We start from the raw sequence: 15,509 nt of genomic DNA on the forward strand, positions 1-15,509 counted from the left end.
CATACTTTCGAATGATTTCAATATAAATAAAAAATATTATAAATACTTAGCGGAGTGTAAAGAAATCTAATATATTTTTAAAAGATTTTTAAAAATACTCTCGCGTCAATTTTCGAGCCAAATTAAGACGATCATGATATTATAAACAATGTAAAATTATGTTTCTAATATGATATACGATATACAGATATTTTTTATGCAAATGAGAGATATAAATTGAGAGATAAATTATTATTACTTTTTTTATACTTGAAGATATCTCTCCTAAGATTATTTTGAATATGAAGAGTACTTATACTTGTTATCTGATAGTTTTCTATTTCAAGATACGAATAAGATATAATCATTCGAATTGGGAACTTATCAGCAGATTAAAGATTGATGAAAAATATTTGTAGTTTAAAACAAGTAGGAAAAGATGCGAGTAATCATCAGTTATAGCAACATTTAAGTAATAAATGGCGTTTTTATTTAACAATTTACTTTTTATCAAATATTTTGTATTTTTCTTTTCTCAAAAATAATTTAAAAGTAGTTAACATTACATCATTTGACGTCACGCTTATAATTATATACATATAAAAAAACTGCATAGCTCACAACATGCCTAACTATTTGCAAGATCGCTGGTCCAAGTCTCGATAAGTGATATAACAACAAAAATCTCGCTTTCGTACTACAAATGTAAAATCATAAAGAATAATAAAACATTTACAATATTAGTTATTACTAAAATCGCAACATCCATAATTACTAGTATATTTACATCTATATGATAAAAACGATTAAATAGATATTGAGATAATGAGTAATGATTATTAAAAAATCAAATTTAATCAATAAAAAATTTAAGTATGTGTCTGAGTTTTATTTTAACTATTAATAAATTTATTTTGTCAGCGGTTTTCAATGTAATGCTCCCTTTCCACTGACTTGGACCACTCTATGAATTCCATAGATCTTTGCATCAGTTTGATCTCTGTCATTAAATTTTCCCTGAAAAAATGAATGTTTTATTTAGTTATTAAACAAAATTAGATTAAACGGTGCGGGTGTTTTAGAATAATTTACAAGACTATTAAACATCTTATTTAAGTCATCTCTATATTAAAAAATGTAAACTAAATAAGATTGTATGTGTGTGAAAAAAAAAGAATTTAATGAATTGGTACTGACCATTGAGTTTTCCTAATAAACGGTATGACTTTTGGGATTGGAAATCCATTGAATGCGGTGGACAGACATAAACTGTAAGCACCTACGTTTTCCCAAACTAACCAATCGCCTATGTGAAGTTCTGGCAATAATACATCTTTAGCAATTACATCAAACGAATCGCAAGTCGGTCCCCATAAAGTTGAAAGAAATTTCTCATCGCTCGCCGGCTATATAAATTAATAATGAATTACTTTACATCAACAAAAAAAATTTTGAGTAGATGATTTTTGGTGATAATATTCAATAAGTCACATAATATTCATGATTATATACGTACTTCAAAAAGAATTCGCAGGACTTTAGTATTTGGGCAGATTAATTCATCTAGAAACGAATTGTACGTTCCGATATTTGCGTAATACATTCTCATAAATTTGCCGTTTTTATGAACGATTTTTTTGGAATGTAAGAACGAGGCTACAGTAAATGCCGATTCAACGTAATATCTTCCGGGTTCGCTGATAACTCTTACGTTGGGATCAAGATCTTGAATTGCATCGTTAACAATATTGGCAAACTAATTTAAAAATAAATCAAAAAGTTATTTTGTCTGCGAAATAGAAAGAAACTAAGACGTGTAAGCAAAGCATGTAATACCTTGTCCGTTCCAATTTGACCGGGAAAACCACCACCGATGTCGATCAGCTGTACGTCCTGGCAGCCCATCGATTTGGCGATCGCGATCAATCGTTTGCATATACCGATGCCTCTGCTGTATGCGTTTAGCTCCCCGCACGGACTACCGACGTGAAAACTAAAGCCGTGCAAAGTGAGACCGAGGTTCGCCGTAAGTTGTATCAGTCGCACAGCATCCTCGTCCGGTTCGCAGCCAAACTTCAATCCGAGATTGCAATCCGAGTTTTTCGCATCGCATCGTATGCGTATTACTATTCTATTAAATCACGAGATTATTTTACCACTATTGGAAGAATAAAAGAAAAGCAACAGGATGTTGATCGTAGCTACAATGGCGAATAGTAAACACAGCGATTTCGCACACTCACTTGGCCTCAGGATAGAGATCCTTTATCTTCAAAAGCTCCAATTCACTATCGGCGGTTATCTGTTCGACATTCATTTTCTTGGCGTATTTGATGTGAGACGGGCATTTGTATGGATTCGCGAATATGATCCGGTCGGCTTGCACGCCGTACTGCATCACTTGCCTGATTTCTTGCTATTTCGACATATTACGTACACGTGTTAAAATTTAACTTATTCGGCCCCACGATTTGACAAACAAAAGAAGATGTCATGTAAAAAAATCACAAGAATTTATTTATAATTAGTTTTTGAATTAATTTAAAAACATTAATTTAAAGAAAAGAATTTGATGCGAAAAGTAACGATTAAGTTATATTTTATTTTAAGATATTTTTAACGAACAATTTTTTTCATAACTAAATCAGTAATGTATATATAAGAAATAAAAATTTTTAATCCGTATTCACAGTATTCACATCTCACTTTTATCGATAATTGCGCGCATTTAGTATATACTGCAGAATTTTAGAAATAAATTCGTGCATTTATCGATAAAAGTAAGATATAAATACAGACATTAATGTTTAAAATATTGAAGAATACGATCGCAACTAAAGGTGAGATGATTTACCTCGGACGCGCAATCAAAGCCGGTATTTAAAGCTGCTAATATCTTGATTACATTCGAATCGGGATTACATTTAACCGCTGAAATCAATTTAAAGGAAGGTGAGAAATCTAAATTTTTTCAGTATAAATTAACGATGTTAAACCCTTTCTATAATTGCGTAAACATATATTATAAATGGTTATAATTGTAAAAATTCACCAATTACAGTAAATGTTCTCCTCATATTCAATTGTGATTGGTCAATTCTTAAAACTATAATATCCACTTACAAATTGCTTACGCAATTGTAGAATGGACTTTATAGAGAGAGGGTCCTTAAAGCTGACGTACCGTAGTGTGGGGTAACCCTCGGAATTTTGGTGATCCACTCGCGGTGTTTATTAATGATATCACCAATATCCACAATATAGAAACCATCTTCCTGGTTTCTTCTGTCTATTATAGTCTTAATAACGTCCATATTATCTGTTGCGTCGTCAAAGATGTTAATTTCGTTAAAATTGTCAGGAGACATGGTCTGCAATCTTGAATCTTAAGTATTGGCACGAACCGGGAGTAACAAAGTAATGGAAAGTATCTGTCCAAATAAGTGTCACTGCTTGACTACTTATAAGCAATCCGTGATGTTGTGATAAGCATTGCTTGAATATACGATTATAGTCCATCTCGCATTTGTTCAACGATAAGATTCGTTGAAAGTTAATGCACGTCCCTCTCTGTTGGTGGGATTCCTCTTTACAATGACGCAAATAATAATAAAAAGAATCCTTATTCTGGTGCTCGTCAAATAGATAAACTGCCTTGTCTGTGTCAAAAATTATGTGATTTGCATGCATTTGTATGTTGCGAATGTGGAAATTTTATTGAGTAAGGAAGGCTTATTTCTATGGAAACGAAAGAGATGTTATTCTGGGAGAAGAACAGAGGAATCCCTCGGTGGTACATTGACTTTTCGTAGAAACTTGAGAATCAATGTTTTCGCTCATTACAAAGAACGTATTTCTTTTAAATATGATAACACAGCGTATTGCGTGCGCTATTTAGCTTTTTATTTTGTAATTTTTATTATATCTGTTTAAAACGCTTAAATATATAAATATTTTAAATGCATACAATTAATATTAATTGTTGTTGCTGTTATTATTACATTAACACCCTTCCCGGGGAAAAAAATGTTTCGTATATAATTATATATAGAGTAACTCGGGGGAAGATATCTTTTCAATTATTATTGATAAATAAAAAAAAAATAAAACCAATTAAAAGTTTGATTCATATATTTATTATAGTCTCTATCACACAATTTTATTTCGTACATTCTTTGAATAATAATAAAAAAAAAAGTCTTCAAAAAAGTGGCATCTTACCCAACCTGTTGTACAAGTAATATAAAATATAATATTTTAAAAAATAATTACTATTTTATAATGTCTTAATTTTTTACATGACCATTCGATAAAATTTATATGGGTGTCCGAATTTCCATGAGCGGTAGTGTGTGTGCGCGTACACATACACACACATGCGCGTTCCATTTACTGACACGAATCGACACAAACGTGGCTCTATCTTTCTTGACATTTCATGAGTCAAGACTCTCATGAGTAATAAAGACAGAACAATGCTTGTGTCGACTTGTGTCGACACAAATGGAAGCACTCAATTGTGTGTAACGATATAAGATGAATATAACAAACACGGAAAAAATGATTTTACTGAAATATCTGAAAATTTAACTAGATATAGATCTGAAAATAATTTTGATTAGACGATCAAAATAATTATGTAGGACTCTCAAGATGATTGTTAAAACGTTAAAATATTTGCATTATATTGCTTGATCATCATGCTTGAGCGTCTCATCCCAGATAGCACACGACATTAACAGAACGTATATGAACGTTATAAGAATATTTTTATATTCTTAAAATGTTCTATGAACATCTTTAGAAATTGATAGAACGTCTTTAGAAGTTTAGTGTTATATAGGATATAATTATTTTGATAGTTCAACAAAATTATTTTCAAATCTATATCTAGCAAAATTTTTAAATATTTCAACAAAACTATACTTTCTATATATTTCGTATAAAAATTTAAAATTTTTGATAATTCATTCACACTGTCTGATATATTTTTTTAAGCAATTTATTCAACAAAGGCAACAGGTTATAGCAATTACTTAACTCTCCGAAATTTGACTCTGTAATACAGTTACTGACGCTACATAAGACCCATTTAATTAATTTATGTTTATTAAAAGATACTAATTAATTTCAAGGATCTAAAATAATTTGTTAAAAAAGAATTAATACTAATAAGAGTATAGTTTAATAAGAATAATTTAAAATACAGTATAAAGAAAATTAAACTGTTTGACGTTTTTGATAAAGAGCTAGATTTATAATATAATTGAATGGATCAACAAATCCACCGTCTCTCTCAACTCTGGAAAATTAGTTAAATCTATTAAAATTTTCTAGTTTTAATTTGTACATAAAACAGTAATTGTATATAAAAGAGTACAATAAAAAAATAGAGAATTTTTATGTTCCATTTCTTAAAAGAAATGAAGTATTATTTAATTTTTCTTTCATTAAATGCTAACTTTATCGTTATCCGTGTAAAAATGACAGGACCACTTACACTACCAACGCAGTTGCATAACGTCACGTGCAGCTGCAATCTCGTATACGCTTCCTGCGAATCCTGTGTCCGCGTATGATATAAGAGAATATTCATACATATATTCATAAATCATACAAATATATATTATATTCATATATAATCGCGTATATTTTAATATAAACATATATATGTATATTAGTTTCTAATATTAATGATTATATTTGTATGTATATATATATATATATCGTAAGATATATATCATAAGATATCTTATCAAATACAAATCTTTCCACCACACAATACAGTTCTCCAAGAAATGTTCTAAGAATGCCCATTACTAGTACAGCAAAGGTTTGCAGTTGGAGAGTGTCAGAAGTGTCAGAACTAAAAGATTAAAAGTAAAGAAAATATCATAGTTACTTTGGACACAAACGATACGATGTACTGCGTGCCAATTAAGATATATCTCATATGAAGCTTACAAAGATTCTTATTATATTAAATGTTATACTATAGTATAACATTTAATGACAGTATACAATAACAGTATAACAGTATAATCGTATACAGTATACAATCCCTGACAGCACATTGAGATACTGAGAATGAGCTGAGATTATCGCAAAAGTATAATTGCGAAAATCTCAGAACAATCTCAAACGTACTGCAATTAACGTAGTATGCTCTGAGAATGATCGAATGTCCGGGGTACCGTGTCCTATAGAATTTCTCACGAATGTCTACAGCTTCAGAGCAGTATAAGGATATGATGAAAACGGGAGGGTTACGGTAAATCATTTACATACGCACACATATACGCAACCAGGCGCACGCGCTCATGTATCGCATAAGATGGGATGGGTTAGATTATTAATTTTTTATTAATTGATTTTTACTGCAATTTTTATTACAAAAGCACTCACCGAGGTGATCATAGATATATGAATCGTTGCTTCCCGAATGAATACTTCGATATTATATACAGAGTGTACAACATTGCGGATCCTCAGTGACAGGGTAACTCCCGGATATAATTCTATAATTAATTTGGTATCTTAAAACATTTCTCTTTTATTTTAGATAACAACCATATATACACACACACGCATATATACTTGTGATATCTCATGGAGTTCCTTGGATATCCCATGGATGTCGTCTAAGACATCCGTGGGATCACATATGCGGATACTTTTATGTGCATCCCCTGGATATCCATTGGACCATTCACGGATATCGCAAGATTATCGCGATATCCCAAAATGACGTCCGTTGGACATCCCTAGGATAAAGTATGCTGAGTGGGCTTATATTAATATTTATATTAAAATAATATAATTGCATTATATTATATATTTTTGTTATTTTATTCATTATGTTATATTTTTATTATTCATACGCATACTGTATTCTTACATCATGCGTCTCGATCTGTGATCATCTGTGATGCGTCCAAGTGTAGGTAGTGTAGGTACTGTAGGTATATACCATACACACGCGATACAAAAGCGCAAGGAGTTGCCATCTGATGGCGGCGCGAGTCATCACTGCCGTCAGTGATTCACGAAGTCGCATGGGGTCACGAATCGCGAGGTGGATTTCGAGTGAGCTCCTAAATTATTAACGGCGTCTTGCAATTATGCTGTAATTACACGCGTGCCCGACTGTCCGATAACGTTGTCCGATTTGTATCCCCGGAAACGCGAGGATCAACGTAGGCGCATCGAACGCGGTACGAAGGATCTCGACGAGCATTATCGAAATCGCCAGTGTAGTTCGGCAGCAAAATGGCAGCGAGTGACTCCAACACGGACGACAGCCTGTATCCCATCGCGGTTCTGATCGACGAGTTAAAAAACGAGGATGTCCAGGTAATCGCCTTGACAATAATTGCGGCGAATGAGCGTCGCATTTCCTCCTACAAGTTCTCTCTTTTTCGATATTAAGTTGTCCGATTGTTGAAGAGAATACGGTACTTCAACATAAACAGAGACTGGTTTTTAAATTTTGTAGAACGCGTGATCTCAAAGATAATATTACACGTGATAATAGATCTGTTTTTTTTCCGAAGAGTGTTTTAAACTGGTGTACACTGTTGCAATAATTTGGAGTGAAACAAATTATATTTCTTCGAAAAAGAACAGATTTAGTATAAATCACAAGTGTTAGTGTGGGAAACAGAAATCCAATTAGAGCTAACATTTCACGTATTTAGCATAAATGGAACAATAACTTTCATTGCTGCTTTTATCATCATTGATGTACATTACAGACATTATTATTGTGTTTTTTTTCATTATAGTTACGTCTGAATTCCATCAAGAAATTATCAACCATTGCGTTGGCGCTAGGCGTCGAACGAACACGGAGCGAGCTAATACCGTTTTTAACGGAGACAATCTACGACGAGGATGAAGTTCTCCTTGCGTTGGCCGAACAACTCGGCACGTTTACTCCTCTTGTCGGTGGACCAGAATTCGTGCATTGTCTATTGGTATATAACATCCATTTTGGATAGTAATTAACACAGGTCTAAGGACACTATTCATAATCCAATCTTGTATTTAAGAATATTTTTAAGTAGTATTAAGATCACGGGTTACAAGTCAACTTTCATGTGAAAGCACATCAGTATGTTTACTATCTAGAAGAATTTAGAAAATCTGGAATTTTCCAAAGAAAGATTTCATGGCAAAAAGGGATTTTCATGGAATTTTTTTTAGAATTTACTTTTAAATTTAAATTATGTTTCTTTCTGAAAATATGATTTCTTTAGAATATGATTCACTATCATTGCAAATGTATTGAAGTATTCTTTGATTGGTCAATTCATAAAATTCTTATGACTGGTCAGTAAAAGTATAGTATACACGTTCGCATACATTCATGTACATTCTTGTGTGTTTCGCAAATTTTTATTTTAAAAATCAAGGTGATGGTAGAATACTTAGCAGAATAGAGTAGTTGATATTTTGTATAGTGAACTTTTCCTATACTATTCTAGGTTTCGCTACTTCAATTATAGAAAATAATAAATGTACTCTCATAGAAATCCTGTTTTCTGCTAATTTTCACTGGTTTATTTGCTTTGCTTGTACTCTAATTTAAAATTCAAAATTGCATTAAAAAATCTCTAACCTTATCTGGAATTTTGAACAAAAATACCTGGAAAATTCGAGAATTCTCAGGGAATCTTTTTATAAGATTTCACTTTGTACATGTCATCCTAGAGTACTTAAAACTATCTAAAATATAAGATCGAGCTATAAATATCACTCTAAGATCAGTGTCTTTCAATATCTTTGTTCTATTGAAGAAATAAGTATTGTAAATTTCTGATACAGCCACCGCTGGAATCTTTGGCTACCGTGGAAGAAACTGTGGTCCGTGACAAAGCTGTGGAATCCTTAAGAAATATCGCAAGTCAGCACAGTCCTGCAGATTTAGAAGAACACTTTGTTCCATTGGTACAACGCTTGGCTTCAGGGGATTGGTTCACGTCAAGAACATCGGCATGTGGCTTGTTCAGCGTTTGCTATCCGAGAGTGAGCCCAGCCATTAAAGGTTATTATACAGTAATCTTATACTTTTTGAGATATTTTTTAAATATTTTAACATAAAATGATAAGAATAATGTTTTGCGAACTTGAATGTTACAGCGGAATTGCGAAATCACTTTCGCAGCTTGTGCCAGGACGATACTCCCATGGCACGACGATCAGCTGCTTCCAAATTAGGCGAATTTGCAAAAGTTGTGGAAATCGAGTACCTCAAATCTGATTTAATACCCATGTTTGTCATACTTGCTCAGGACGAACAAGTAAGTATATATCAAAACTGTGAAACTTTATAAATATATTAACCAGATTATTATACACAATAATTCATAATTTTACAGGATTCAGTTCGTCTTTTAGCTGTTGAAGCTTGTGTCAGTATTGCAGCATTGTTACAACAAGAAGATGTTGAACAATTGGTTATGCCTACGCTTCGACAGTGCGCTAGCGATCAATCATGGCGCGTTCGTTATATGGTGGCAGATAAATTTACAGATGTGTGTATCATTTATTAAGGCTTAAGTATAATGATCTATTTTGAGAAAATTTCATTGTATTAAAAATACTATCTAATATCTAAATTTCTTTCTGCAGCTCCAAAAGGCTGTTGGTCCCGAAATAACGAAAACAGATCTTGTGCCAGCATTTCAAGTATTATTGAAAGATATTGAAGCAGAAGTGCGGGCAGCAGCTGCTGATAAAGTTCGCGATTTTTGTCAGAATATTGATCAAGTTAATCAGGAATTTATAATAATGACAAATATTTTGCCCATTGTTAAAGAACTTGTAGCAGATCCTAACCAGCATGTAAAATCAGCTTTGGCAAGCGTAATTATGGGATTAAGTCCCATACTCGGCAAGCACAAGTAAAAACAAATAATTTTAATGCAATATTGTAAAACATAACAATCAAATTGATAATCATTTAATATTTTTGCAGCACAATCGAACATCTATTACCGTTATTCCTATCCCAACTCAGAGATGAATGTCCCGAAGTGCGACTCAATATCATTAGTAATCTAGAATGTGTTAACGAAGTTATTGGCATACAACAGCTCTCGCAATCCCTTCTTCCTGCCATCGTGGAATTAGCCGAAGATTCTAAATGGCGTGTGCGACTAGCTATTATCGAGTAACTATATTTGTTTTTATTTAAATTGAGTTGAAAAAATGCATTTGTTCTCATGAGCTTAAATTTCAGGTATATGCCATTGTTAGCCGGACAACTTGGCGTAGAATTCTTTGATGAGAAATTAAATTCTCTGTGCATGACTTGGTTAGTGGATCATGTTTACGCAATTCGGGAAGCAGCTACGTTAAATCTAAAGAAACTTGTAGAGAAATTTGGACCCGATTGGGCACAGAATACAGTGATACCTAAAGTCTTGGCTATGTCCAGGGATCAGAATTATCTTCATAGGATGACATGCTTATTCTGCATTAATGTAAGCTGCATCATTATGCTGTGACTTTAAACGGCAATAGTAATAATATTATTTATTCTAATATGTAAATCTATATAATTTTTGTAATAGGTTTTGGCTGAAGTATGTGGTCCAGAAATAACGACAAAGGTGATGCTCCCAACTGTATTAACAATGGCTACTGATAATGTTGCAAATGTAAGATTTAATGTTGCTAAGACTCTACAGCGAATTGGACCTTTTCTGGAACCCTCAGCAGTTCAAACTCAAGTAAAACCTATCCTCGATAAACTCAATACCGACAGTGACGTAGATGTGAAATACTTTGCTTCAGAAGCAATTGCTGGAATTGCAGGTAACCATATCGCTGTATTATATAGAAAAAATATATTTTTTATACTTTTTATTAAGATGTAATGAATATGTAAATCGATATGTCTAAATATATATGTATGCATGTTTCTAGCTTGCTATAAAAAATCGATAGAAATTTACTTTAGAATATTCTATTTTTTCGATTTTCTAATTATATTTAGCTTTAATATATTATGGTAATTTTCAGCGTAGGTTGAACAACACACATTGCATTTATCACTTATCCAATAATATTCAACTTAAATTTGAAGAAGAGAGAATGCCACAATATTTCACTTACAAATATATGGCAACAGGTAATATTATGCACAGTCAAAACAAACTTTGACGAGGAGATATACAAATTCTATAATTAGTAGATTATATTAAAACCATATTTTAAGTTACATTGTATTTGTATGTCTATAATTACAGTACGATATTCGATTTAATTGGTAACATGTATTTCTCATACATATTTAAGTAATTGTCTTAAAAAATATAACGATAATAAAAAAATATCTGTGAATCATTCCTACAAATGAAATACCCAAGTTACATGTCCGCTTTTCCAAGAATTTTAATAATCTCATGTCTTAATAATTAACACATTTTAATTATTTAGGGTGCATTCCATTTCACGCATGATGTGCACAATGCATCATTTATCTTTGTTTAACATTCGTTGAATAACAAGGATAAATGATGCATTATGCGTAATATGTTCAAAGAAACAAGAATCAATTTTGTGTTCTAATTTATTTTATTATGTAGCCATTAATATATATATGAACATCTTATATTACATATTATCACAGCTTATTACTATTGTTGTTTAATACGTTTCTGATATATTGGTAAAACTTAATACTCAAACATATTGTTATTATGAAGACATTTATCACTTAGCATAAGCATTTCTAGGTTTTATATTTGCATAAAAAACTAAAATCAATTATTTATATTTGTTAAATTAAAGAAAACCTTATCGTTTTTCCACGAAATTAAAATACTTTTTAATTATATGAAAATAATAACTGAATATAATTTTTAACCAGAGATGCAATAAGTAAATTTTAACACAACACGTGTTATAACAGCACACATATTAACATAAATTTTACTCATTTATTTATTAGATAAGCTTTTATTTATTAGATAAACAATAGATACTATTGTTGCAACTATAGTTTTCTGTTTTAACATATGGAGATGTAGCTGTAACATGGTATTATATTTATTATACCTTTTGAGCTTCTAAAAATTTCATTTTACGATACAGTTTACTGTCAGATACAATTAAGATCAATCTTCGTTCACTAAAATCTAATATATATATATATGGAATCTTTAATCGTTATTGAATTACTAATGCAGTACCTTCTACAATTGAATAATTGTTACGATTAAAGCATTAAAGAAACACTATCATATACATGATGACTTCAGAATTACATTAGATATAACGCATTATTGCATAATACATAATGTGTATTATTATTATTTTTATACAAAACATCATAAAGGAAATAATCCTTATGACACTCAAAACTTTTTATATACATATATAAATTATGAAATATATATATATCTATGACTATTTCAAAGATGTTTCTAGAAATAATATAAATTTTAGCATTTTATAAAAAGATATTCATAATCTCTATGTACTTTTAACAGTCAAATTATTAATGTAATTGTTTACGATATGATTTATACAATGTTACCGTAGCTATTGCATTTTAATTAGTTTCTTAATCATAACATCTTAATACATGATTAATACAATAGAAGTGCTCCAATGTTATATTATTTCAGTTTTAATACAATCTATAACGAACTTCTTTTTTCATGAATTATTATCGAGAAAGATCGAGATGATATAGATGAAGATTTACTTAATCTAATACGCTTTTCAATATTGAAAATAATGAAAATCTAAAGCAATTATTAAAGCAATTTATGAAGAATACAATATACCACACAATCTTTTTCTTATTAGTGTTCAATTATTGAGGAATCTGTCTTCTACATATCTTAATAATCTATACATATGTGACTATATGTTATATTCTTATATAACATTCCTTTTAAATATTCAATGTATTTGCTAGCAAATTATTAAATTAACGTAATTATAAATACTAATCGGTAAATTGCACCAAGTTATATCTATGTTAAAAAAAAACTATTATCTTTTTAAATAGCTTATACTATTGATATATTTTTTGTAAGCTCTCACAGCAATTTTGAAATACTTAATATTCAAATTTTTACCGCTTACATATGAATATGATATACAATGTATTATTAATAGAACAAAGTAACTAAAGTTTCAACATACCTCATTCGTTTTGTTGTACCTTGTAAATATATAAATTATATGTATGTTACATATGATATAACGAAATCATGAAAACATGAATACATGAATGTCATATAATGAAATAATCAGGAGAAGTAAAATGGAAGTTTGGCAACGGTTCTAAACCTATCGTGAAAATGTAAATACAGTATATCTCTTCTCAGTTTCTTCGTTCACGTTCTATAAAGTAACTTTGTTATTTCATAAGCATATAAAAATTCTGACAAGAAAGATTCAGAAGCTGTCTTCATCGATTTCAATTAAATCTTAGGCTGGAAGTTTTGAGGAAAACAAATAAAACATGAATTTTTTTAGTACCCTGAATTTGAGTATAAACTCTAATGAATTAAATTTAATATTGAAATATTTCAGAAATGGTAACCATCTACACCCAAAAATAGGGATATAATTATATTCAGGGAAATACACTATGAAATTCTGTCAAGTTTCAATGAAATCGGTGAGAACTACTTCTGAGCCTTTCCTTGAGAGTGGAAACATACTGTATTTCCATCATCATTGTTTTGTACATTATTGTTACATACGCTTGAAAAACGTACATATCCGCGTTATTCTATTTTTTCTATTCTATCTTAAGTCTTTCTACTTTAAATAAAAAGATACTTGTGTTCGTTAAAACTCGTTTACAACGATACAGTTTTTGACCATATCGATAATTTCACCGAATCGGTGCAAATCAGTCCGAGTCTGATTCCACATTCAGACATAAGTACGGTATTCTTGCCGTACGTCGTATATATGTCACTGACGACCAATTTGGTTGTTTTTACCGGATCACATATACGGTTTGCAGTGACAAAACTGAATATCATTTTCGACCGATTCGATAATTTTCCCACGTACGGTCGAGCCATTTATCATGTAAACATATATGAAATGTATTGCCATTGTACAGCATGGCAAAAAAAATTAATTCGGCAAACGACCAATATCGTGTGAACGAGTTTTATGAAGCCACACCGAGCGTTACGTACGCTATGTTTGCTACATTTTCAAAAAATAGCTTTCTTTGGCTGTGTTCCAAGATTTACTGCCAATACTGAAAATCTTAGTGCAGGTAATGTAAACTATAAATTTTTGGTACTGACGGTTTGGTACTGAGCCCTTTGGAACACAGTCCTAAGGGCTCAGACAGACAAGCGACTTTGTGGCGCGATAAACAAGCATCGACCCATTCACACACAAGTATGAAGCATGTGTGTGAATAGGCCAACGCTTATATTTATCGCGCTACAGAATCGCTCGTCTGTCTGAGCCCTAATAGTCAATGATTAACTATTAGGGCTCAGACAGATGAGCGATTCTGTGGTGCGATAAATATAAACGTCGGCCTATTCAGGATGTCCTCTACCGGGAAAAACCTGGAAAACCTGGAATTCTTCGGGAATTTTTTTTACACTTGAAAATCCTGAAATTCTCATGGAATTTTATTTAAATTGTCAGGGAAATTTTTCGAATCCTATTTTTAAATTTAAATTCTATTTTGTTTGACAAAATCATTTCTCTGACCATTTTTTGATAAATAATGCAAGTTTGACTAGATCCTAATGCCAGATAGCAGCCGATCAGCCATTTGTAGTATGCTAACAGCATGTGAAGGGATAAGGGACGTGGTTCACAATAGGAGTCATAGTGGTCGTAAAGTCTGAAATCGTAAGAAATGGATCAATCGCAGTCGAATGTGAAGAGAATAATCAACTATAATTCGTCAATTTCTTACGATTTGAAATTTTAGGACCACTAGATTTCTATTGTAGACCTCGTATATGCTGATTCTATAATTAGTCGATAGTCTTAAGTCTCACCGGTGAATCAGTGAAGTTGGTCAACTTGTACGAAACTAAAAGTAGCTTTTCCTAGTACTAAAGGAGGTACGACGCTCATTTTTAGAGTCGTAACTTACTCTTAGTTCGATCTGCTCAATCAAAGTGTGTTCATTGAGCCTCTGAAAGTGGCTTTTTTTAAAATAGTGTTATTAATAATTAATTTCTGTGACGCATACTCGTTTCCTGCATTTTGTATCTTGCCGAAACGCGGATATACTCTTGTAAAAAAAGTACTACTGTACTACTACACTACAGCAGTAGTGCCTCAAAATACTAACGCACACTAGTAGTGTTCAGTAGTATTTTTCTACAAGGGAAGGAAGTAGATACACTTAACGAACAAATTCAAGCTTTAAAAAAATGGATTTCAGTATTTTGTGTTGTCTATAAATGTTATTTACTTATAATATTATTTATATATCTTTTGTTCATTTTAAATATAAGAATGATATTTTTTATCATATTGGAAACAAGTTATGTTTATATATGTATAGTTTA

General features: G+C 31.4%; 2 protein-coding genes across 3 annotated transcripts; one reads left to right on the top strand and one right to left on the bottom strand.

Moving 5' to 3' along the window:
• Nucleotides 1-861: 861 nt before the first annotated feature.
• Nucleotides 862-3,397, bottom strand: LOC108727708 (ornithine decarboxylase 2). Its single transcript, XM_018455916.1, has 7 exons — nucleotides 3,164-3,397; nucleotides 2,834-2,910; nucleotides 2,223-2,395; nucleotides 1,816-2,110; nucleotides 1,496-1,735; nucleotides 1,177-1,385; nucleotides 862-996 (listed from the first exon to the last, which is right to left on the bottom strand). Exons 1-7 carry the CDS (start codon nucleotides 3,345-3,347, stop codon nucleotides 897-899), a joined length of 1,278 nt encoding a protein of 425 aa, XP_018311418.1. The 5' UTR covers nucleotides 3,348-3,397; the 3' UTR covers nucleotides 862-896.
• Nucleotides 3,398-7,004: 3,607 nt separating this feature from the next.
• Pp2A-29B (Protein phosphatase PP2A regulatory subunit A) lies at nucleotides 7,005-11,318 on the top strand. 2 transcript variants are annotated; one of them, XM_018455931.1, is made up of 10 exons: nucleotides 7,005-7,332; nucleotides 7,764-7,955; nucleotides 8,806-9,025; nucleotides 9,121-9,281; nucleotides 9,360-9,515; nucleotides 9,613-9,884; nucleotides 9,959-10,153; nucleotides 10,223-10,466; nucleotides 10,557-10,800; nucleotides 11,008-11,318. In XM_018455931.1, the coding sequence occupies exons 1-10, from the start codon at nucleotides 7,249-7,251 to the stop codon at nucleotides 11,010-11,012; spliced, it is 1,773 nt and encodes a 590-aa protein (XP_018311433.1). In that variant the 5' UTR covers nucleotides 7,005-7,248; the 3' UTR covers nucleotides 11,013-11,318. The 2 variants fall into 2 exon arrangements, with proteins under 2 accessions (XP_018311433.1, XP_018311432.1); XM_018455930.1 differs by having other exon boundaries at nucleotides 11,013-11,318.
• Nucleotides 11,319-15,509: the final 4,191 nt, after the last annotated feature.

The sequence above is a fragment of the Mycetomoellerius zeteki genome, unplaced genomic scaffold, assembly GCF_001594055.1.
Source record: "Mycetomoellerius zeteki isolate Tzet28-1 unplaced genomic scaffold, Tzet1.0 scaffold52, whole genome shotgun sequence".
NCBI lineage: Eukaryota > Metazoa > Arthropoda > Insecta > Hymenoptera > Formicidae > Mycetomoellerius > Mycetomoellerius zeteki.

Excerpts from the sequence above, each read along its gene's own strand:
- LOC108727708 (XM_018455916.1), bottom strand. The coding sequence starts at position 3,347 with ATGTCTCCTGACAATTTTAACGAAATTAACATCTTTGACGACGCAACA. Across the intron at positions 2,911-3,163 it reads GAGGGTTACCCCACACTACG|CGGTTAAATGTAATCCCGAT; the intron begins GTACGTCAGCTT and ends AATTGATTTCAG. Across the intron at positions 1,386-1,495 it reads TCCTGCGAATTCTTTTTGAA|CCGGCGAGCGATGAGAAATT; the intron begins GTACGTATATAA and ends TAATTTATATAG.
- Pp2A-29B (XM_018455931.1), top strand. The coding sequence starts at position 7,249 with ATGGCAGCGAGTGACTCCAACACGGACGACAGCCTGTATCCCATCGCG. Across the intron at positions 7,333-7,763 it reads TAAAAAACGAGGATGTCCAG|TTACGTCTGAATTCCATCAA; the intron begins GTAATCGCCTTG and ends TTTTCATTATAG. Across the intron at positions 9,885-9,958 it reads CCCATACTCGGCAAGCACAA|CACAATCGAACATCTATTAC; the intron begins GTAAAAACAAAT and ends ATATTTTTGCAG.